Genomic DNA, 25132 nt, shown 5'->3' with positions numbered 1-25132 from the left:
CAAAAATGGGTAACTTTCTAGGGGAAATGCTAGACTATTTCATTTACCTTATACTGTTTAATTACTGCACAAGCATAGTTTTATCATTTTTGTATTAAATAAAAATTTCTCTTGCCATAACTGCTTAATTTTTCATCGGTTTTAGAGCATTTTTTATACAAATGATAGACTGTCTATTTTTGGTATTACAAAAACTTGAAAAATTTAAGTTTTTACTTCATATCAATTGAAACAATAAAAAATCCTCTAAAACATATGTTTATAAAAAGACGACATTTAAAATGAACATACCTGTGGCCATCTGGTAAATGTTCAGCGGCATCGCGCACAAGTTCTTTCACTTCCTGAACTCCCTCCTAGTTTAGCAAATTCTGTCAACATTGCATTCAAAAAAATATTCTTTTATTAAAATATTTGTTGGAACTAATAATTGTAAACAAGAACAATTAAGCAAAAAAATACATAAACCTAAAACAGGAGCTTAAAGTCTCAAATTTTTGTATTAAATCCTAATTAAATACTATTATTTGTAAAATGTGTTATATTTTCCTTAAAACATGCATTTCAAACCATTTATTCAATAATTGTTAGAGCTTAATTTCTCTTGAAACAAGGAAAACACTATTTAAAAAAATTATTTAGTTAACTAACCTTTAATCCTTGTTTAATATGCTTCAAGCTTTCTTTACGGTCAACCTTGGACAGGGGGCGAATTCTCCTCTGTAACATAATTTAATATTAATAAACAAGGTAAAACTTAATTAATTTTAATTAGTGTACGGACACAAAATAACTAAGGGATTAATTTGTTGTAATTTACTTTAGTTGACCTAGTCTTTTTTAAAGAGTCAAATCACTCTTACTGCCAGCCATGTATAAGGCTAATCTAACAGAAGTGTTAACCAAGTGGTTCTATTTTCTTATAACTTTTAAATTTACTTTTAATTCTCTATTTAAATCATTCTCCCCTACTTCAACCTAAATGTGCGCATATTGCATTAAATGATGTGAAAAGTGGCTTCTTCTTCTGTTTTTCTCTACATCTATTGTCAAAATAGCCTAAAACCTACCCTGGACCCTTAAAAATCTTAGAGGGTTTACAACGAGACAGACAAATAGACAATTTTATCCATGTCGTTCTGGTCGCTTACCTTAGTTTCTCCCTTCTCCGCGTCTCCAAAATCCATTGACTGTCGTCTTCTGATGACCTCTTCAGCGGCCGCAGCCCCGGCTGGAACATGTTTAGAACAGGCTCCTGGATCGAGGCTCACTTGCTTCTGCACGTGTGGCATGATACTCTTCGATTTCAGTTATATTGTGGTATAGGGCACCCAAAACGGCGGGTCCCTTTACGGCGTTGAGTCAAAGTGACGGCGACCGCAGCTGATAATGATTAGCGGCTCGGTTAGCAGCGAAGAATGATAAACAGTTTTTATCAATTTAGCAGAATTATATTTACTAGAAGGGGCGTGGAGGGATTCACGTCCCCCCTCCCCCCTTACGGTGGTCAACAAACAAGCGGTCAATATAGATGGCCAGAAAAAGTTAATTGCTGCATAGAAAATTATAATGTCTGTTTGTTAATAATGAAGAGAAGCTAATCTACACCTAGTACGTGACTAACGGACTATTTCGTATTATAAATGATAAATATGAGCATATTAATTTAGAATTTGAAGAGCAGCATCCCTTTAGTCTTTCCGTTGTTTCTCCATGTTTCATCAGCTTTTCCTTCGACTCCCGACGTACACTATCATTTCGACGACGTAGATTCAACTAAAAAATTTCAATATTATAATACTTTTTATTTTTTGTCCATTTTGGTTGTCTGTCTATACTTATACGTACGTTTGTAAGTTTGCCTGGTTTGTATATTTTACTTTACCAGGCCTCTAGGGGGCACTTGAGGAGGAGAGAGTCAAATTTAATAACCCAATTTCTTATTGTAAATTTTAAAAGAAAAAGTAAAAAAAAATTTTGGGGGGTGCCTCCCCCCTCATTTTTATTTTAATTTAAAAAATAGTTGTGAACCTTCCCGGGACCTATGAGAATCTACCCTGTTAAGGAGAACCCGATCGGTTTAGCGGTTAGCGAGATCCTTTGGTACATACACACAGATACAATTACACACACAGACAAACAAACATCCTGTTACTTTAGTATTAGGATTAATGTCTTTATGTCACTTTACATTTAACTTCTTTGAAGTACTTTTTTAGAGAGACAAGCGTCATGTTACTTTTAAATGAGAATGGCTGTTAGTCTGTCAGCATGGTCTGTCAGTCTGTAATTACCTCTTCTTCCTCAGAGATGATGTGTGAGGAGATACATCCGTTTTTCATTTCCTCTACCGCCGCGTACTTCTTGACCTCACTCTTTGTCATGCCAATCATCTCTCCGCCGTCTGGGTCTTGAATCTGGAATTACACCAAATAATACATGTATGTAGATTAAGTCTCAGGTAGCTAATTGTATGTAGATTAAGTCTCAGGTAACTAATTTTACAATCGTTAACGTGAACATAAACCTTTTTCCTAAAAATAAGCCGTTTCATATTGTTGCTGATATTATATCAGAATTTTTTTTTTGGGGTGTTTAGCGTTTTTCCGAGGGCTGTTTCTCTTTTAGAGCAGCCTTCATCCCCCCCCCACCCAAAAAAAGACAGCTCGGGACCTTTAATGGTACCAACAACAAAGGTTCAGTGTCTAGCAAGATATTTTGGTACAAATAGACAGGCTAACCACAGCATATCCAATTTTACACAAATTAATTAATTTATTCCTTTATTAGAATAAACCTAACTAATACTCAATTTCCTTAAATAACTTGAGGATGTATTAACGTACTTACAATCCTTAGTTATGACGTGGCTTCAATAATAATAATACAATTTTCTATGATGTGTAAAAATAATTATATTTAAAAGAGAAAATGACCTTTAAAATTGCGCTGCAGTAAAATACATCAATAGAATCTTGATTTTATTCAATCTAATTTTATTTAACAATTTGCAGAAAGCAAAACTTTTCTGAAATACATCACAAGTAAAATGCAATAATAGTTTTACAGAAGGAAAACCTATGAAAGGGTGAGTTAGGGACGATAAAACCACAAGAAATTTTTTTATTTAATCCCCAATGTCAGAAATACACTCTCGAACCACAAACAACAGAGATTTGTGGAAATCATATTTCAAAGATAAAAGCGGCTTAAAAGCAGTCTGACCGCCAAGGATGTTTAATACTTAAATCGGTCCTATATTGATGGGAATGTTGACAATAAAATCAGAGGTCTAGCTTTCATAGCAGAAAAGTAAATCTCATTTCTCTGATAGCGTTACGGACTCACAAACAAAGTGAACTATAGAGTAGCTTCACTGCTAAAACTAAAAAGATGAAATACAACGCAACTGTCAAATGTATAATCTGTGTTTGACAGAAAATGAATTAGTTTTTTTTCTTATGTTCACATAAATGCAAAATTATTATTTTCATATTTATTTTTTAAGACCAATTCTTTGCTAGGGTAGAAAAGTACTACAAAAAAATTATAATAGATTTATTACCCTAGATTATCAGATAAACATAGACACAGATGACACAAAAACCTGTCTTTTTGTACCAAAATGTGAAGCTAATAATGTGGTCTGATTATTTTTATACTGTGTTGTTAATGGTCCAATCAAAGGATTGTATATCTAGATGGTCAACATCTATTGTATAAATATATACCTGAGTTTCATCATCTGGGATGTTGACAATACACTTAAACAAATCCCACTCCTTGGATAATCGGTTTGACTAAACAAAAACAAATACATAAATATCAGTCTTTTTGTCATTTCATGTCTTTTTTTGCTATAATTGTTTGTCTATTTGTCTGTAGGCCAGTCTCACTTTCTCTATCTAACTAACAATCAACCAATTTATCAACAATTTGATCAATCAAACGATCAATAAACCGATCAATAAACTGATCAATAAACCAATCAATAAACCGACCAATAAACCGACCAATAATCCGACCAATAAACTGATCAATAAATCTATCAATAAATCGATGAATAAATCGATAAATAAATCGATAAATAAATTGATAAATTAATCGATAAATAAATTGATAAAAAAATCGATAAATAAATCGATAAATCAATCAATAAATAAATCGATTAACCAATTGATCAATCAATAAATCGATCAAAAAAATCGATTACATTTTGTAAAATCCACGAAATTCTAAAGTAAATGTCCCGATGGATGCTATTTTGTCCTAGAGGCTATTTTGTCCGAGTCTATTTTGTCCAAGGCTATTTTGTCCAAGATCGATAACAAACAAACCAATTAATCTCGCGGTTCGTCTAGCTGGCAGTCTATCTGTTTATCTATATATCTATCTACCTTGAAGAGCCAGGTCATGAGTAGAGAGATACCAATCAAAGAGAACATGGATAGAAGCATGGCAACAGTTCTGAATAAATAATAAAATGATCCTTGTCAAAAGGTGTGGGATAAAAGTAGATTAAAATAAACAGTGGAAAAGTGTAGACTTGCTAATTTTAACCAATCGATCAATTTTCAATATATATAATTAAGGTTTAGAGCCCATGTGTAAAAGAACCTTATTTGTAATACTTTCCTTTATTTGGGAAAGTTTAAATTCTTAAAAGAAAAGTAATGTCAATTTAATGAGGTCATTGTATAACATTTACTTAAATCTATTTATAAGTATGTAATCTAACTTTTTGTTTGTCATTAATTTAGATACAAAATCAATGTTTATACCCTTTTTAAATTTTCTGCTAGTTAAAAAGCATTGTTCTAACTATTTAAAAAAAAATTTTTTAATACAAACAAACTAACTTACAAATAAGATTGAAAGATAAGCTGTGCTCCCAAACTCATATTTCTACCTGAATGGGAAAAGCTGGGTTCCAAACGCAGCACGTCCTTGTTCCTCCGCCTCTGCCAACTAAAAATAATGGATAAACTTGGATGTTGCACCAGATTTTCATGTACTCTGATAATTTGCTGCTTGCAGTTGGCTAGAATTATGATACCCCCCAACCTCTCCTACTAGATGAACGAACTAACCAAAAAATAAGGTCCATATTAGCAAGCTAAATTGACGACAAATTTTCCCTCTAATAATATCTCTAGATATAGAACCAGCTACTAGAGGCAGAGTTTCTCACTTTATAAACTAAGAGTAAAATATTTTTAACTACCATTGGCCCATCCCTGTAACCCTGGCTTTGACGTCATATTTAAAAGGTACATGAAATGGCATTTTAAAGTAATTTAATCAAATGAAATAAAACACCAAGTTTATAATCAAAACGCAGATGAACACATAGTAAATTTGTAGTAGACCAGTACTTCGGGGCGCTTATTTGGAATTATTCCTCATAGCAACTTGTTTTAATTTTTAAAAAAATATTTAAATTAAGCTCTTTGTTTGTTTGTTTATTATATTGGTTCAGGTTTGGTTAGGTTATATTAGCAGATGTAAAATCTGCAGGTTAATGCCCCTCTCAGGATATCCATAAAAAATCTTCCGCTTTCCAAAAATAATTTGGAGAGGGAGGGGGGGGGGGGGTGGCTTTGCTCCATAGTTAATTTTATGGAAAGAACCCTTATTTGAATGAGGTGTAATTAGATAAAGGATGATGACATAAATCCAATCCTAACTAAAGATCCAGGGAGTCCAAGTTACAATAAGATTAATGTCCAATGAACCAAAATTACTTTAAGAATTTAAGTCAATTTGTAATGTTATGATAAGTTATATTAAAGTTTAAAAATTAATTTCTAAATCTATCTAAAATCAGTTTCAGAATATTTCATGTACAAAATAGTAAAATAACTTTGTTTAATCTGATAAAAAGAAATCTACCAATCTACAAATTGATTTTTGTCTGACAGTTTTTAGCAAAACCTGGATTTTATTTCAATATCAAATTATCATTAACAAACAGTTTTCGTTCTTATAAGTATTTTCATGTAAATCCAATTTTAAAATCTAAACCACATTCATGAAAATATATGTTTTTTTCCAGCAATTGTCCATGCAGTCGTAAATAAACAAGGATGACAACATCCATAAAACCGAAGCTCTGAAACGGTAGGACAAACGGACATTAACACTTGTATAGTGTCAGAACTGAATAATCAGAATATAAATGTATAAGAGTCAAAGCAAAAGTAAGTAAATTTGTTGAAAAACTGCTTGATACAGGATAATGTTTATGGGCATACTTACATTTTTAGGACTTGATTATATTCAGATCAATCGGATGATTAGATCACATAAAAATTTGTTGTTAAAAAAGTAAAAAAATCAACGAGTTTAAAATAGACGTACGGACATTTTGGTAATGATTATAGAGTTGCTACGCTTTCTAAATCGTACCTAACTACTAAAGGAATCACCATGCAAAGTTTGAAATCGATAGGTCAATTCTAACATGCCTAAATTAACGGAAAAAAGCTATCCGAACAGACCCTAATTATAGAAAAGCTTAATGTCAAATTAATTGCTTATTTCCTAAACTTTACAGCTATCAAACCGATTTTAACAAGCCTTTATACTACAGGGCATATTAAATGGTAGCAACGCTATGAAAAATGACTGACCTCCTCAGGGGATGGTGGTTCGTATCCCGGGAAATGAACAAGGGGAGGCAGACGAATCAGCTTCTCTCCCCCAATCATACGGATAAACAGACCTAAAAATATTTTTTTTAAAGTTATATAAAAGTTATTTGTGTATATTGTTAATTTCAAATTAAACCCACAACCGTAGTTTTAAACGTAACGAATCCGCTCATCGTCGGGGTGGTGATGTGTTCAAATCTTAGTCCAACAATCCCTTACATCTAAAGTCGTTAAAGAATGCAATTGGTCATATGGATGCTAGGTCAGGCGCATAACATTAATAGTTAAATTAAGGGGATGGTCTGGCTCCCCTTAGTTATCCTTGGTAGTTGGACCTAAGGTTAAGTGTACAGCAAGCCTTGCCTGTACTAGATTATAGATAAGTAAACTGTATAAATATTTTTTAATCATCTATATGTTTAATTTTTCTGTCAATTTTCATTATATATCTGGTATTTATCTTTCTGTCTATAATCTATCCATCTTTTCAATCTATCTCTCTATGTATACCTAGACAGTAAGCAAATAGAGATCCATAAGTATTACAGTATTCTGGAAAGTGGACAACCATCAGAAGCTGGGGGAATAGAATCACATACACAAGGTCTGAGCACAAAGCCCTAAAAATCACATTAATAAATAAACAGTAAATGAGAGCAGGGATCTGAAGGGATAAGCCAATGGCCGGTTAATTGATGTTTATCCCCAATAATGAAAATTACCACTTCTGTAGATTACAATTAGTGGTTAAAATATTTGGACACTCAACTAATTGAACCAACCAATCAATATTCATGAAAAGTCCCCAAAATAACGAATAAAAACATTATTATAAAACCTTGTGGACTGGTGTATTAAGCAGCCCAATGTCCATAAAAAAAGCTTACCAAAGTCCATAGATGGTTGGAATTGTTAGAGCCATAACTGTAGCCATACCACCCACAACAAATATCGCTATTCTCATAACCCACATGATCTCAGTCTCGCTCGCCTGACAAAAGTAGCAACAATTAACAATCATAAAAAATATTAGTTTAACCTCATATAATCTACAGTATCGACGCAGAATCTCTGTATAGTGCCTATAAAAAAATTTCATCATATAAAACAAATGACCAATGATCAATTACCAATGGCAGGCCAGTATACATTTAAATTGACCGATGAAAGGCCAGTATGAAGTCATTTTTTATAGACCTTATGAAGGGCCTATTCTACGCAGTCTTCTTCCTCAAAGATTATTTTTATTGTTTAACTCGTTCAATATCTAATACTTCAGTTACACTTTTGAATTAAAGTTCATTTTTCATTACATAGAAAAGTGAGATGGAGGTGAATAAAAATTAATTTTCCATTAACCAATTCATTTATTTCTTTTTGTTTCACTTATCAATACAAGAATATAGCAGGGCTTGGCAGCCGCGCCTCAGCCGCGCATAAGCATCAAATTTAAACATGCTGGTGTGACAAAATTTCTTTTCAAAAGATGGATTGCCTGTTTTAGAACAATGTTATACATCCAACAGAATTTAGAAGTTATAATATGACGATTTCACTGAGGCTTAAACGGGACTGACGCGCAGGTGCCGAGCCCTGGAATATAAAGAAGGAATATGTATATAAAGGGAATATTAGAATACCTAATAAGCATATATTTTACTTTCGGAAAGAGATATTGAAATTATTTAAAGTTTTTTTTCAGGTCTAGAAAATTCAATCTGATTAGAATAGTGGCATTCTTATAAAAAAGACCCAATAAAAAAAACATTTTTAATAACATAAAAGTTGTAAAAGGAACAAAAAAATTTTAAGTGCCTTTTTCCAAATACTGAAAATTTTCAACGTACAAAAAAGTTAGAGGCCAAACAAATATTTCTTTTTCCAACTGAATTTTTGTTTTAGAAATATAAATTACAATCCTTACTATGAGCAGAATCGTCCTTGTTTCTATTTAATATAAACATCTCCCTCTATCTGATTTTGTATTGTATATTCATAGAATGAATAATTGATGATTAGTTTGGTGAGTCACACTATTCCCAGAGAGACCAACTATTGTCTTATCCTTTTAGATACCATAGAACTCTTACTCTTCAAATTCAATAATTTTATATTTTGTTTGGTCTGTAGTGAGAGATTTTAATTATTTTTCATTTCCTTACACTTTTTACTAATTGTCTTCTTTATCCTAATTTATGATTATTAAATGGATTAATATTGCTGACTATCTTTCACCGGTCATAACAAAGACGTTTAAAAACGTGGGTATCTTAAAAATAATGTTAAGCGTTTCTTTTCAGGAAAAAGTTTCTTCAAGTAGATTATTTCAAAAATAGGATCAGTAATATTTGACATAAAATCACTTCACATAAATTCATTTCACATAAAATGTTTCTCATAAAGTATCATTTGACATAAACTCATTTGACATAAAGGTACATTTGACATAAAAACGTTTTACATAAAATCATTTCACATAAAGGTACATTTGGCATAAAGGTACATTTCACATAAAGGTACACTTGACATAAAAGTACATTTCACATAAAGGTACACTTGACATAAAGGTACATTTAACAAAAGGGTACACTTGACATAAAGGTACATATTTGACATAAAGGTACATCTCACATAAAGGTACACTTGACATAAAGGTACATTTGACATAAAGGTACATTCCCATATAAATAGCCCCTTAAATAGTGGATGTAAATATTCTTTTTTTTCTCCCTGAGGTAGTCATTTTTCCCCCTGGTATCTCATTTATTTCCTAATATTATTTTTTTCCCCGAGCATGGCAACCGGTGAACAGAATCTCAGTTCTGCACCACAAGCCTTGCACGACTGAAGTTCCCATGTCTATACAGTCATATTTATATGAAAATATTTTTAGAAGATTTTTGAATTTTTTTTTGAAGATTTTAGAAATTTTTATTTATTATTAAAAGAAAGCAAATTACCTTGGGGAAAATATTCAAAAAAAATTCAAAAATCTTCTAAAAATATTTTCATATAAATATGACTGTATAGCCATGGGAACTTCAGTCGTGCAAGGCTTGTGGTGCAGAACTGAGATTCTGTTCACCGGTTGCCATGCTCGGGGAAAAAAATGACTACCTCAGGTACACTTTGAAATGTATCTTTATGTGAAACGTTTTATGCCAAGTGTACCTTTATGTCAAATGTACCTTTATGCCAAGTGTACCTTTATGTTAAACGTACCTTTATGTCAAATGTACCTTTATATCATATGTACCTTTATGTCAAATGTATCTTTATGTCAAACGTTTTTATGTGAAGTGTACCTTTATGGCAAATGTTTTTATGTCAAATGTACCTTTATGTGAAGTGATTTTATGCCAAATGTTTTATGTGAAATGAATTTATGTCAAATGATATTATGTCAAATATTACTGATCCTTCAAAAATAGACTACACCATCACTTTCTAAAATTTTAAATAACACTAATTTAATCATTTTAGATCTAAAGCTTTAAAGATCTTTTTTGAAGATTCTTTTTTCATCAATATGCATAAAGAATTCTTTCTTATTCATAAATTTTGCAAAAGTAAATCTTAGATTTTCAGATGCAATACTTGAGAAACAAAGAATTATTTAGAAAAAGATTAATTTTTACAATGCCGTTTTTCTTTTTAAGCGAAACCCTTTTTTACAATAACGTTCGGTTTGCACGTTCGTCCGTAAGGGCTAGCTCTACTGTTAGCTTAGGTATGTTGGAATCGTCATCTCCTTTTTATGCTATGTATGAACTGGACATTTACTTATTTTGTAAAAATTTGTAAGCGTATTTAAAAATATTTTTAGTTACACTGATCAATCCCTAATTTTCATTTTTAATGTTGTATTTTATTGCATAATTTATTTCGTACATTTTATACTGAGCTTGGCCAAAAATAATTATGATAATTATTCAAAATGTCCAATATCTATATTTTTACTATAATATTAATTTTTATATTTATAAATTTTGGCAGCGGCTAAAAATAAATGAAATGTGTTGTATAAAATGACTGCAGGTGTTATTAACACGGATCCATATTAAATTGAGCTACAGACGGCTTTGGTTGCAGCTTGCTAAAAAATGACTGCATTAACAACGAATTCAGTGGCTGAACCCTCACAAATTTCAAATTTTTCTATTGGTTAATAAAATCTTTAAATGAGTTCATTACATAAAATGGCTAATACGGATAAAAGCAAACTTTATGAAAACTTTGGCATCTGTTGTTTTTATATTATTGAATACTTACTAAAATAATTGTTGTCCTTTTTGAAAGGTATTTTCTTTTGCTTATAATAGGCCATGGAATTTTTTTGTGGTCATATTTGTTTAAAATTTTAAGCCGTTTTCTTTTATGTCTTATTTGTTAAATTAACAAACAAACACACACATATTTAAAAAAAAAAATATTTGACTGTTGGCTATTTTTATTGGTTCCATAGTTTTGTATAGCTTCTTTTGCATTGAATACTTTCTATTAACTTTTCGGAATAATCCAAAGTTTCGCAAAATGACTACAGCCCCCCCCCCCCATATTTTTTTACATGACACTTAAAATTGAAAATATACAAAATGGTAAATATATATATTTTACCCCATTTTTGTTCATATGCAATATTTTATTATTTAGTATTCTAAAAAATGCAACGCAAAAGGTAAAATACCATGTATTGAATATGTTCTTGTTTAAGAGATTAAACAATAAAACAAATTTTAGCTTTGTTGTTAATTAGCTGTGTATGTAAACGTCCAAGATGGGGGGTAAAGGGGTGATACCCCCCATATCTCAAACTTCGAAAACCCCTCTCAAAATTGTTAATTAAACATTGGATTACCCTCCCAAACCTTTAAAACCTATCATTATATTCCCCCCCTCAAAATAAAAAGCTTGAACGTTCCAGGCTGTGTAACTTATAAGAGAGGGGTTATAAATGGTTGACTTGCAAAATGAGGATTGAACCAACTTTTCTTGTGACGTCAATATAAAATTTATGAATGTTCTTTCTAGCCAAAAGTATTTGTTTAAAAATTCACACACTAATATCTTTTATTCATTAATAGCGAAGCTATTCATTAAGTTGCGTGGCTGTACGTCAACTAAATGTCTAGACAAAGATATGGCAACTAAAGAAAATTATAATTGAGCCGAAACAAATTACTTTATAAATGGGGTATTCCTATCCAGTTTTTTGTTTAGGAATGAATATCATTCTCATTTAAACAAAAACTCATTTTTATGCTATGTGGTTTAATTTTGGTTTTTAATTTTCATTTATTTCTTCGAAGTAGTCATTTTTTCCCCTGAGGTAATTATGCTTTCTTTTAGTAATTAATAAGAATTCTAAAATCGTCCAAAAAAAATTTTAAATCTTCAAAAAAAAATTCAAAAATCTTCTAAAAATATTTTCTCAGATTTTCATATAAATATGACTGTATAGACATTAAGAGATATAAGTTTTCCGGAATTTTAATGTAGGGAGTAGATTTGAAATCTGCATCAAATTTTAAGGATTTTTTTTATAAAATTCTTTTTTTGTAAAATTCTTTATCTAAAAGCGAAAATACATTTTAAGTTAATTAATTTTGACCAATAGGATAGGTGGATTTTAAACTACCTGCGCTCTAATTGGTTGAATGATGTATGACATCCAATCAGAGCGCAGATTTTTTAAATCCACCAATCACAGATGCCAAAATTAATTAACTTAATTTGTATTTCCGCTTTTAGATAAAGAATTGTACAAAAAACATATTTTATAAAAAATCCTTAAAATTTGATGCAGATTTCAAATCTACTCCCTACATTAAAATTCCGGAAAACTTATATCTCTTAATAGACATGGGAGCTTCAGTCGTGCGAGGCTTGTGGTGCAGAACTGAGCGGATTCTACTCTTTAGGGAATATACCTACTGGTCATGTGGTGGTTTTAGGCTGTTTTCTTGGGGGTGGGACACCCCCAACCCCCAAAAAAACACAAAAAAATTTTTTTGTATGAGATATCCTTGGTCCTTTTTTTTTGTAGAAGATTTTCTTAGTCCTTTATTTTTTTATTTTTTTTTTTACGAATTTCACCTTAACTTTTTTTTATCATCTCTTGGGGCAAAGCCCATAGAGGCTAGGGGCGAAGCCGCTAGTAGGAATATAATCAATATACTTTCCAAAAGACGCACAGATAATAGATAATATTCGGGTCCGTTGATAAGTAGAGCTTAAACTTACATTTTGTCTAAAGATGAGTTTGTACACATTTCTAGCAAACATAGAGCTGGCGGAGAGAACAGATGAGTCGGCGGACGACATGACAGCTGCAGAAACGGCTCCAAGCCCGAAAAATGCAATAAACCTGAAAAATATTGAATAATTACATCAGCTAAAAGGAAGCTTTGCAACGTGTCTTTAAAAAATCAGCCATGTGACGTCATAAAAATAAGGGATGAGAGGAAAAGTGGGAAAGGAAACCTTAATGATGTTATATCCATAATAAGCACAGCAATAAAATATAAACAGTTTAAATGAAAAAGTATTTATAATAAAATATATAAAAATTACAAGATTTTGCATAGGTTTTTCTTTAAATAATAGTTTTATTTGAATAAAACTTTGCTTCAAGCATTAAACAATCTACTTTGTTTTACATTATTATGATCCATACGCAAACAAGGAAAACAAAATTAATTCGTAGCAGGTAGGGAGGGGACTTGGGCTGTTTATTACACTAGTCAACAAAGTTTCATAATAATTCTTATTCGTGGATTGAGAACGTTGAGACTTTTATTGAATTTTGATTAGTTGGTCCCTTATGTTGAGTGTCCAAACGTTTTAACCACCATTTGTAGCCTACAGAAAAGGTATTTTTGGTATCATAATTGGGAATGTACATCAATTTAAACGGCCATTGTCTTATCCCTTAAGATCCCTTCAGATTAGTATTGACGCACGGACAGAACGATACTTAAAGTAAGTTTGACTTTACAATATGAAATATCATAATTAGGGTTGTCGAATATAATGATTTATATAGCTAGTCGGTTATAGCTAATATTTTACAGTTGAGTGATCCTAAGTTACATAAGATTGGTTTGGTTTAACTATATCAATTATCAACGTGTCGGATCATTGAATCGAATCTTAGTTTTTGTATTAAGCAATACTTTAGTGAATTTTTTTTACAAATTCGTGACCGTGCTTCTAGCATATAGAGGAGAAATGGCTAAACCTATCTCAAACTTAAATATCAAAATAATACTGCTTAAACCATTCCATGACAAATGTGAAGCTTTCATTTAATTGACAACTTAAGGGACGAATAGACTGGAACCGAACAATATCTAAAAATTTACGGCAACCTATTAAATATAACAGTACTATAGGAAAAGCAATTATATAATGAGGAGGACAAGACAAATTGGGTTTAAAAAAGAACTTGTTACTCACGATGGTGTAAGGTACTGCAGGACCATTGGAAGAATCATTCTGGTATCCTCCTGGGGTATAGGTAAGGTTCCATTATGCACCAGCACATAGTCAGTCTCATTCCATCTTGTGGCCTAAATTAGTATCATTAACACTTTAAAGCTTTTATAGTTTAACAAATATATTGATAAAAGTTCGGCAATGTTCTACTTTGCTCGAGTTCATAGTCTGGTTAATTTTGAAGGTAAAATGAATAAAAGCAATGAGAGTAAGCTAAGCTGCCCTTAAAAAAGTGTGGGAAAGGGGGTTAATGCTCTTCAGACACTATGGGTGAAAGCACAAATTGAATTTTGTTTTATAAATGTGATTTGCTACTTAAAGATTTTAAAATTACCTTAGCAATGCCTCCAATTAAAACAGGTGGAATAGCCATCAAAATACAACCTGAACACAAAATAATGATTCATAGTATTGTATTAAAATTTATTTGGCAGGAATTGCCATTGAAATATAAGTTTTTCTTTAAATTAGTTATTTTAGATATTACAAACGAAATATTGCTAAATTGTTTAGTTTAAAAGATTCCTGTAATAAAATTAGCGCCTTTTTTAGGAAAAGCATCTAGTAAAATTAACTAATTCTTTTTAAACGAATAAAAATTATAAATGAAAATATTCTAAACTTACCAAAAGCCGCAATATAGGACAAAGCTTCAGCCTTTTTAGCAGATTTTGAGGACAGGACACGTTGGAAATATACCTGAAAATTATCTTAGTGTAGAATAGCGAGAAGAAATGAGTTTAAAAAATCAGAAAAGCAACACTTTGATTGCACTTGTCTTATTTTCAGGGCTTGGCAAGCCGCGCCTTGATCGTACATATTAAATTTAAACCTACGCATGTGGGGAAAAATCCGAAAAGATGGATTGTCTGTTAAGGAACTGGTTTAGACATCCAGCTTAATTTTAAAGTTATATTATGACAATTTCACTTCGGATTCTACGCGGCTGCCGAGCTCTGCTTGTTGTTCAAGCAAAGGTGTTTCACTTACAGTTAGGTATTTAATTGTCAAAAAAATCTCGTTATATTTGGTATTCTTATTGACACAGACATAATTCTCATTATTTTTAAAAGCGAAGCTTTTCTATAATTATTAAGAGCGAAACTTTTCTATAATTAGGGTCGGTCCGTCCGTACGTCTGTAACGGATAGTTTTTTCATTAATTTTGACGTGTTAGAATTGTCCTAATTCCAGAATTCCAGTAGTAGTTAGGTACGATTTAGAAATCGTAGCAACTCTATAATCATTACCAGAATGTCCGTACGTCCATTTTAAACATGTTGATTTTTTAAAACTTTTTTTAACAACAACAACAACAACTCTATAATCCTAAAAATGTAAGTATGTCCATAAACATTAACCCGTATCAAACAGTTTTTCAGCAAATTTACTTATAATTTTGCTTTGACTCTTTGACATTTAAATTCTGCTTATTCAATTATGAAAAAATACAGTGATAATGTCCGTTTGTCTTACCGTTTCAGTGCTTCGCTTTTATGGATGTTGTCATCCTTGTTTGAATATACTTCAAAGAGCACAGAAAATAATTGATTTCCATATTAATTATTCTTTTAATTTTCCAGAACAATTTATGTTAACTAGAAAAAAAATAAAAATTACTCAAATAGGAGATTTTAACATTAATATCAAAAATACAAAGTAGTAAAATGTCTATCTGTCCGTCTGTCCTTACAGATGAATCAATAGATTCATAACTATAGCTAACCTGCCAAGGGATGCCACCAAAAGTTAGAAGAAGAAAATAATCTGCATAGTGAAGATTCCACCAGCCACCACCAATTTCTCCTAAAAATTGCATAAAATTATCAATCTGTTTGTTTGTCACTTTTTTCTGTCTAATTTACATTGTATTTAAAAAGGATTGTCTATCTATCTATCTATCTATCTATCTATCTATTTATTTATTTGAAGTATGCTTGAAAAATAAATTATGAACAATATTATTTACATGAGACAACAATACAAGTTCTAAAGATACATTGGGTAGAAGGCAAATGATTCATATTTTTGTACTGTAAAATTGTCTTTACTGCGATTGCTCTAAAAGTGATGCATGCGTCCGACTGTCCGGTAACAATCAAATGTCTATCGACTATTCTTTGGTATAAACTGATTTATGATACAAATTGATTAAAATAATCGAAACGCCCTTTTTAAAGGGTGTTTTAGGCAAAACACTGTTGTAGTCTTTTTAATGTTATTGGTATGAAAAAATAGTCCCTTGCACGCATTTAGTCACACCGAGCTTTCCAAAAACATTATTGGATTTAAAAACTTTTATTATGGCATAAAAAGTAAAAACATTTGATGACAACCTGAAAGTATTCTAGAAAGATAATACTTGAATGTAGTCTAGAAAGTTTTAAATTGTACATAAAAAGTTTTTTTTACATGTCTTTTTAAAGATACGAATAAATATTGAGTTAAGCCTTAGTATAAATTCAGTTCTCCCAGGGGTAAACACTGCTAAGCCGCTGCTGTAGCTTTGCTGCGGCTGAGCCTTATTAGGTTGATTATGTAAGAAAAATAGCTGCCGCTTTAGCCGCCAAACTGTTTTTTCTTTCTTTAAGAGTTTACAATCTAACAAAATTAGATATCCTATTATATAAAGTAGTAAGGTTTTTTTTTGTCTGAAGCTTAAGATTTCAATTACTACTGAAACGATTGAGTTCTACATTTTAGTTTTCGTTTTTTTTATGTATAATGTATATGATATTTAATTCTTGAGATGGTTTTATGCTATTTTTTTTCATCGATTTTCTCATATAGAGTCCCTAGGTGCTATGGGCGCAGCCGCTAGTTTTTCATAAAAGAATTGAGTTGAGAAATATGTTGGTTCTAGTTATTAATCTCTGTATAGTTATTTCTGTGTATAAAATAAACCAATATTGCTCGATTATGTACACAAAAGGTTGTAAATACAAAAAAGTATAAAATACAATTATGTAAATATGCAATACAACATAAATAACTTACAAACAGTTTACATAAATAACAGTAGTTTCATAAAAAAAATTAGGAGGATGACCGATCATATGATCATAACATTTTACTTTTTTTGTCCTAGGAATCAGTATTAAAAAAATCGATGAATAGGATAATTACTTAAATAAAATGTTTACTATGCTTTCTAAATTGTACCTAACCAAAACAGTATTCACTATGCCAAGTTTAAATCGGTATGACAATAATAACATGAAATTTTAAAATTCAGATGAAAATTTAAAAGATTCATCGAATTTTCGAAGTGGGACGGATCTTAAAGGCCAGTGCGGGAAGTATAATTTTCTAATTCTCAATCTATTTATCTATCCCAAAATCCATTCATATAATTTACAATCCTAATACATAATTTACTCATCTTTCAATCTTTCTATCTAATATACAATATATACAATTTACCCATCTATCTTTTAATCTATCATGCACAATCTATACATCTATTTATAAATCAATCCATCTAATCTATACATTTAATTTACAATCTATGCATCTTATACAGAATCCATTCATATAATTAATCCATCTATCTTTTAATTAATTAATTCCTTTATTTATACTTTCTTTAGAAATAAAAAAGTAAAAAGTTTATTAGTGTATTGACACTCACAGTTGGCAACTGTTCTTTACTAGTCTAGTCCAGTGTGTCAATCATAATCGTAGCTACTCTTATCATTAGGGTATGCTCAGTTGGCAACTGTTCTTTACTAGTCTAGTCCAGTGCAGTGTGTCAATCATAAGCGTAGCTACTCTTATCATTAGGGTATGCTCAGATGGCAACTGTTCTTTACTAGTCTAGTCCAGTGTGTCAATCATAAGCGTAGCTACTCTTATCATTAGGGTATGCTCAGATGGCAACTGTTCTTTACTAGTCTAGTCCAGTGTGTCAATCATAAGCGTAGCTACTCTTATCATTAGGGTATGCTCAGATGGCAACTGTTCTTTACTAGTCTAGTCCAGTGTGTCAATCATAAGCGTAGCTACTCTTATCATTAGGGTATGCTCAGATGGCAACTGTTCTTTACTAGTCTAGTCCAGTGTGTCAATCATAAGCGTAGCTGCTCTATCAGTAAAGGATAACTCAATCAGTTCACAAGTTATTGAAATCTTAAGGTTTAGAGAAAAAAAACTTAATACTTTATATACTAGTGGCTCTGTATTAGAATGGGTAAAACGGGCAGAAAATTAACCTAAAAACTAAGGCTTAAAACTGAAATAAAGTAACCTGAAACTATTCCGGGAACAATGTGAAGCTTCCCCTAATGGTACTCAATCGGTTCAGTATTTATTAAATCTTGACTCTCAAAAAAACTTACTACTTTATATAATAAAATATCTATCCCTTTGTCTGTTTTCTATCTGTGTATCTATCTGTTTTACCTATCCATTTTTCTGTCCAATCAGTCATCTTGATGTCCTCAACGGCTGGATGGAACCAGGCAAACGGTATACAGATCCACTTAAGATAAAAAAATAATTAAAAGTAGAATTTTATAATGTTCATGTTTGAAATTGATTGGTGTTTGGACGTTAAGCATGAAGTAAAATCTAGTTTGCCCCCAACTTTTCGACCGATTCCAATAGCTACCGATTTTGCAATTTATAGTACATTTGAGTCGATTTGTTATATAATATTTCAAGGGATCGTTATATTATGCTTTCAGACAAGGTGAAAAAAAAGGCGCCTTCTTTTAAAGTTTGACTTTTTATGCATGTCAACGATATATTCCTTAAAAAATATTTGTATACCAAACAATGTAAAACACGTACTGAAAAATTATTTTTTAAGCTTTATAGAAAATGCGTTAAATAAAACTATTACAATATTTTCATGCAAGGGTTTGACATCTAAAATATTATATTTATTCATGCACATGCCTTAAAACTATGTTTTTTTTAATTCTAGCAAATTGAATTTATCAATGACATCACTCATCCATACTTCTTCCTAATGTAATTACATTTTAGATTTATTATATAGATAGTTTGAAATCTTAAAAATTTAAGAATATTTAGATGCTTTACTTATTACTTATAGACAAATTATACTTGTTACATTTAATGCAATTTAATTAAATATGAAAGTTGGCCTTTGAAAAAAGTTTGTAGCATAAATAGAATAATATTTTCATAAACAAGAAAGACAATATCCAGTAAAGCGCAGCTTTGATTCAGAACAAAATTGGTTATATTGAAGATAGAAAAGACTTATTAGTCTTATGATAATACTTCTAATAAAAGACTAAAATATATCCAAAAGTTTTAATTTCAACAAATATTGATTTAATTGAGTACAAGTTACATGAAGTGGACATTCATATTTCTCTGATTCAAATTTCAATAGCTTTATTCATGACTGCAGGTGGCTACGGCCCAAGCATCTAGCATCTCTACGTACACGAAGGGGTTATAGGTTAGAAAATAGTTTAAAACTATTTCAAGACCTAAGTGAAACTTCCCTAAAATGGAGAACTCAATCAGCTCAGTAGTGATTTAAATCTTTAACTCATCAGATAAAAGAAAACTTACTGCTTTACATAAAAGGATATGATCTGTTAGACCAGTTAAAATAAAATAACTAGAAACTGAACGTGTAAATCTTGAACATAGAAATGCTTTGCTGATAAAAATGCATCAAAGTAATAATTCATGAGGCAATTCAATTAATTCATTCATGATTATATTAAACTATTTGGATGTAGCGACTTCCATGGAATATTTTTTCAATTTCATTTTTTTTCAATATCTTGTAAAACTATCGTGTTTTCTTAATTTTTTTATTGTTTGAAAATACTTTAAAAGTTAAATTACATTAAATATTAAAGGCACTATCTATTCTTTAATGTTCATTTTACAGGACTTTAGTTTATTTGCTATGTTTTATTTACTTTAATTTTCTTTCATCAAATTAAGTATTAAATGCATAATTATGTAATTTTTTCAGTTATATGTTTTTTTTTTGTTTGTCTTATGTGTGAAATTCTTTCTTTTGTCATTGTATTTTGGGTAGAATGATTTCAATAAAATTTTTATCGAGTTATTGTCTATTATTAAAAAATCATTTCGGAATATTATTCTGAAAAATGAAGAACATTTTGTCTTAATGATGATTAAATTTTACTAAAAAAATATTGGATTTTGTCATAGTATCTCTCTAAAAAAAAAAAAATTATATTATAGCTCAATTAGAAAATAATTAGAAAATATGTAGTTTTTATGTGTAATTAATGTTCTTTTGACTTCACCAAAGCAATTAACATTTCCTTACATGATATTGTGATAGTGGAGTAATACAATGGATATAGAATACGTGGATATATATTGACAGGGGAAAATTTGCCGTCAATTTAAGTTGCTAATATGGACATTCATCCAATAGGAGGGGAGGGTATGTGGATGTGGGTGGATGGTGGGTACCTGATTTGGCAAGCTGAGAGTATCACTTTATTAGAGTACATGAAAATCTGGTCCAACATCCAAGTCGTTATCTTGTTTGTTTTTAAAGTTATATCCTTTTGGCTATAAAACTTACATACAAACAGTAAAATAAAGGGGCGAAAAGAAATTATTTGATCTCTAATCTTATCTGGGTTGTTTTTGAAATATCTTTCCCAATGAAATTCTGATATTTTATCACGCAACTTATACATTAATTTTTCATAGGATTAATATCAAAAACAATAGTAGTATTGTATGAAAGGGGAGTTATGTAATTCTTTGTAAAACAAAGGAAAATATAACAAGAATGACGTCATACATAGAGGGATATTTCATCTTTAGAAATACTTTTTGCCTTTGCCTTAGTACAAAATTTGCTTTTAATAGTTAAGCATAATAATAATTCTTGTCTAAAGTATGGCTGATTTTTATGTGCAATAAAAGCTTACTAGTGGCGTCACACCTTGCCTCTAGGGTTCAACAGTTACAAAGATCTAAAGCATCAGACGGACATACATTATCTTACTTTGGATTAAAGATAAAGTTAAAGCTAAATATTTATTTGTATTATATTATAATATTATAACAAAATTCTCAAAATCAAAATAATTCTGAATTTTGCAACAACGTACTTTTACACAAGTTGTATAGTAGCTGCGCTTCAAAACATTTGAAACAAACGAGAAAGGTCATGGAATAGGGGAAAGAAAATAATACTTTTGGAATGATGAGGAAAAAAGAAAAAGAGGGGGCTTAATGGGAGGGATAGAGAGAGGGAAGAAAGAAAAGGGGAAGGACAAATTTGAAATGCTCTCAAGTTGAGTCCCAAAGAATTAATATTTAATGAACACAACAAAAGATTTTATATAATTTCCAATGAAATTAAAATGACACTAAAATTAAAGTTGTTTAATTTTAGAATGAAAATTATTTAAAGATATGCAGTCTTAAAATATTTTATGTTGGTCGGTAATGCACTAATAAAAATGATTCTGTGGGAGGTTTAAATGGAATAAAGGGGGAATTGCCAGTTTCTACTTTAATTGAAAGGAAAACAGAATTATTTGTAAGATTTGTTGGTAGTAAATATTAATTAAGAAAGGGGAAGTCTAATTATTTTGGAGTTATTTAAATTATTTTGTACAAATTCTAGTTTTATGAGTGCAACTAACATTATAAAATGTGATTTGATTATTACTTAATTTTTAAAATTGAAGCTGTCTATGATTAAAACGACCATTTTATCTGTTTGTCTTTCCCTCCCAAGGGAATGATGCACGGTTTTCCAAGATCATTGAGCGTCTATGTTCTTAATAAATGACTTTGTCTATTTATCTAAAGAACTAGGCTTTTATTTCATAATACACTTTGTCAGTGTTTATTTTAAACAATTCATGATATTACTTTGTTCTGTTTCGCTTCTTTGATTGGTGTCAATCTTGTTTATGTCAATCTATATGAGAGATGGACATTGAAAAAAAAATTGTCTATCAATTTTCCATTGGTAAGTCTAACATTTCAGAACTTTAGATTACAAACTAATTAAAGTGTTCAATTAGTCTACTTAAGTCTGGCTTGTTTATTTAAATCTGAAATTAGTATAGATTTCCTTATCTATTTGTAACAGGCTTGGATCAATCAAAATAAACTTTATCTAGATTTTCCAAACTTTATGTGTATGTATTTTAAAAATATAAATACATATTTTTTCTTCAATTTGACAATTCATTGACAAAATTGCAATATTACCAACACTAAGAGTGAAAAGTAACAATAGTGATTTTGCTTAAAGGTAGAGCATAATTAACTAATATAAAAGATGGTAAAAACATTATTAATGCATATAAACATGTTTTAGTGGAAAAAAGCAAGCTTATATCTTGAAAAAAAAAATAATAGTAAATTACAGATCCTTGATATATACAAGTAATAATTACTGAAATCTAAAATTTCAGCAAATTTAAAGTGTCAATTGCTTAGGGATATCTCATTGAAACTGAGCAATTTTTTAAAGCTGGAAAATTCAGTAGAAGAGAAAGAAGAATCACTAAGGATGCTGTGATTATTGGTGCAAAAAATATGACGTAACAAAAAAAATTTTACCACTGGTCAATAACGGCCTCTCATTGGCTAATTTTTTTTGTTACGTCATATTTTTTGCATCATCACTTAGTTGTGTTTATGTAAAAATACCATGCAAAAGTAAGGCTTAATAATTTTTGTCAGTTACGAAAAATATATATTAAATGCCAAAAAGTTACCTTAGAAATAACTTCTGTAACAATCAATAAAAGTCATCTTAGAAATCTATAAAATTCCAAATAATGAAGCAGTTTTTAACCAACTTACCAAGCCAATGAAAATGCAAAAAAGTTGAATAACATCTGTATAAGCAACTGCATACAGGCCTCCAAAGAGTGTGTAGAAAACAGCTACACAAGCTGACAATATCACGGATATATCAATTGGCAGATGTAATATAACAGTGAGTGTTGCACCTAATGAAAATAATCAAAAATAAAATATTTTCATTTTTCATATTTTGGTTAAAATTATGTAAGCAAAAAATTAACCCTGATTAAGAAAATAAATCAAAAATAGGATGTGGTTAATTGGTTCTTTTTAATGCAACATTATATCATTCACTATCATGCTTTTATTAGGGGTTATCTAAACTACAAGGTACAATAAAGAACTACATAAAAAATAAAATAAAAAAATTATTTGGGATAACTAACTACATCTACATACAGTTAACATTAAAGATGCATATAATATATGAAAATCAATTTTAGAATCAGAAATCAAAGAAAATTTTACCAAAAGATTCAAAATTGAAATGATTGTTCCATGAAGGGTATATTATAATTTTAGACACTTAGAGTAGTGATCTAATAAATGTTTAATGAAAAAGTTTTATCATCTTCATATAATTATCTCCTTATTCATGTTAATTAAAATTTCATGATTTTAACATTGATTAAACTCAATACTTTGTGTTGGTGTTTAATACAGTGGTACTTTTTTATACAACATTTGTGTTTTCTTACCAATCCAAGAAAAATACATCCTAACTGAACTACATCTGTGTAAGCAACAGAGTAAAGACCCCCTTCAGATGGATAGGAGAGAGTAAGAACTCAATATTCTAACTAATTTCATAACAAATTACAACAATTTGAGACTCTTAGTTGTCTAGCTTTTTTACATTATGAAATTATTCTTAAAATTAAATTTCTTTAAAAATAGAGGAACAATCAAAATATTCTAGTGACAAACAGTTCAGGACATATCAATGTATTGTGACCCTTTTTAAGTCAATTGCAGTGCCATTGATAAAAATATTTATAACTAACAGGATAATAATACTGTGAATTTTCTGCAAGAAATATGAATTACTGAATCCTAAACTCTCCTATCCATGTATAGAAGACAGCTATGAGTGCGGACAAAATAACAGCTGTGTCAATTTCCATCCGGATAATGATGGCAAGGGTAGCACCTGGACAAAAAAAGCAGCCGGTCAAAAAAATCTAATAAATTGTACTGACTGGTAATGAGAATCTGCTTGAGAAGTACTAACAGGTAAATTTATGAATTTGCATGAGAATAATCTACTTTTTAATCAGTACCTAGGTAACTATCTTATTTTTAGCCTAAACTGTTCGGTATAAAGAAATAAATTGGAAATTTCAATTAGAATAGTTTTATATCATTTGATTTTATTTGCTAACTTATCTATAATTTATATATATACAATAAAGGTCACTAAATAAAGTGTTAAACAATTATCTCTAGGTTGTATACTAAAATAATGTTGTCTATACTGTAATTACTAAATACACATTATATATAAGAAGTACATAAATTGAATACATTTCTAATTACTCTAATTAATAGAAAGGGACAACATTGTTCAAAGGTAGATAAATCAATGGACAAATAACATATATATTCTAAAGCTACATTAGTGTTTCAAATCATTATAAAAACATGTTTATGCTAATGGGTTTATTTTCTAGGAATAATTAGTTTAAAGTATGCTATGCCCATCAATATTTTAAGGTTTGTATAAAGTTTCTTATGACATAGAATAATTTGTAAACCAAAGACTACACAACTAAACTGAAAAGAGTTATTGGAAGTAAAAAATTAACTGGATGAACCAGGAATGAGAAATATCAAGGGAATAATCCCCAATACATTATTTTCAAGAATTTTCCAAGAAATTTATACCATCCTACAAAAAAGGAGATTGAAGTATTTTATTTTATTTTAAACTCTATTTCAGTCTACCTATGACTAACAGATCTAAAAGGGTCTAATATAAATCTGAAATATAGGGTGAATTGCATACAGTTACTAACCAGGCCTATAGCGATACAGGCAAGCTGTACAACATCTGTATAAGCCACACTGTACAACCCCCCTTCACAGGAACAGTCAATCATTACAATCTTACAGCATATTAAGAAAAGAAAAAGGTAAGCAATATAAACATAAAATTTTTATAACTAGGTAGG

General features: G+C 30.2%; 1 protein-coding gene across 6 annotated transcripts in view; it reads right to left on the bottom strand.

Annotated features, from left to right (window-relative positions):
• Positions 1 to 25132, bottom strand: part of ChT (choline transporter) — a 52125-nt gene that overhangs the window by 2333 nt on the left and 24660 nt on the right. For 3 of the 6 annotated variants that reach the window (XR_013882501.1, XM_080172300.1, XM_080172296.1), the window contains exons 9-26: positions 24977 to 25038; positions 18552 to 18630; positions 15877 to 15956; positions 14777 to 14849; positions 14485 to 14534; positions 14112 to 14224; positions 12897 to 13020; positions 7541 to 7644; positions 7164 to 7273; positions 6633 to 6724; positions 4910 to 4968; positions 4398 to 4467; positions 3732 to 3800; positions 2295 to 2417; positions 1692 to 1776; positions 1152 to 1279; positions 652 to 720; positions 292 to 356 (exon numbers count right to left, since the gene is read on the bottom strand). Coding sequence is in view for 5 of the 6 variants with exons in the window: in XM_080172300.1 (XP_080028426.1) it covers positions 292 to 356; positions 652 to 720; positions 1152 to 1279; positions 1692 to 1776; positions 2295 to 2417; positions 3732 to 3800; positions 4398 to 4467; positions 4910 to 4968; positions 6633 to 6724; positions 7164 to 7273; positions 7541 to 7644; positions 12897 to 13020; positions 14112 to 14224; positions 14485 to 14534; positions 14777 to 14849; positions 15877 to 15956; positions 18552 to 18630; positions 24977 to 25038 (1555 nt within the window). In the remaining variant the exon portion in view is untranslated. Of the gene's footprint in view, positions 1 to 47; positions 65 to 291; positions 357 to 651; positions 721 to 1151; positions 1280 to 1691; positions 1777 to 2294; positions 2418 to 3731; positions 3801 to 4397; positions 4468 to 4909; positions 4969 to 6632; positions 6725 to 7163; positions 7274 to 7540; positions 7645 to 12896; positions 13021 to 14111; positions 14225 to 14484; positions 14535 to 14776; positions 14850 to 15876; positions 15957 to 18551; positions 18631 to 22958; positions 23108 to 23659; positions 23724 to 24026; positions 24112 to 24976; positions 25039 to 25132 lie in introns of all 6 variants that reach the window. The other 3 variants (XM_080172298.1, XM_080172301.1, XM_080172299.1) reach the window with 3 other exon arrangements.

This window comes from Acartia tonsa, chromosome 9 (assembly GCF_053477335.1).
Source record: "Acartia tonsa isolate MP-2025a chromosome 9, ASM5347733v1, whole genome shotgun sequence".
NCBI classification, from domain to species: domain Eukaryota; kingdom Metazoa; phylum Arthropoda; class Copepoda; order Calanoida; family Acartiidae; genus Acartia; species Acartia tonsa.
Note: the sequence above shows the minus strand (reverse complement) of the source record. Positions and strands in the feature narration are given on the sequence as shown.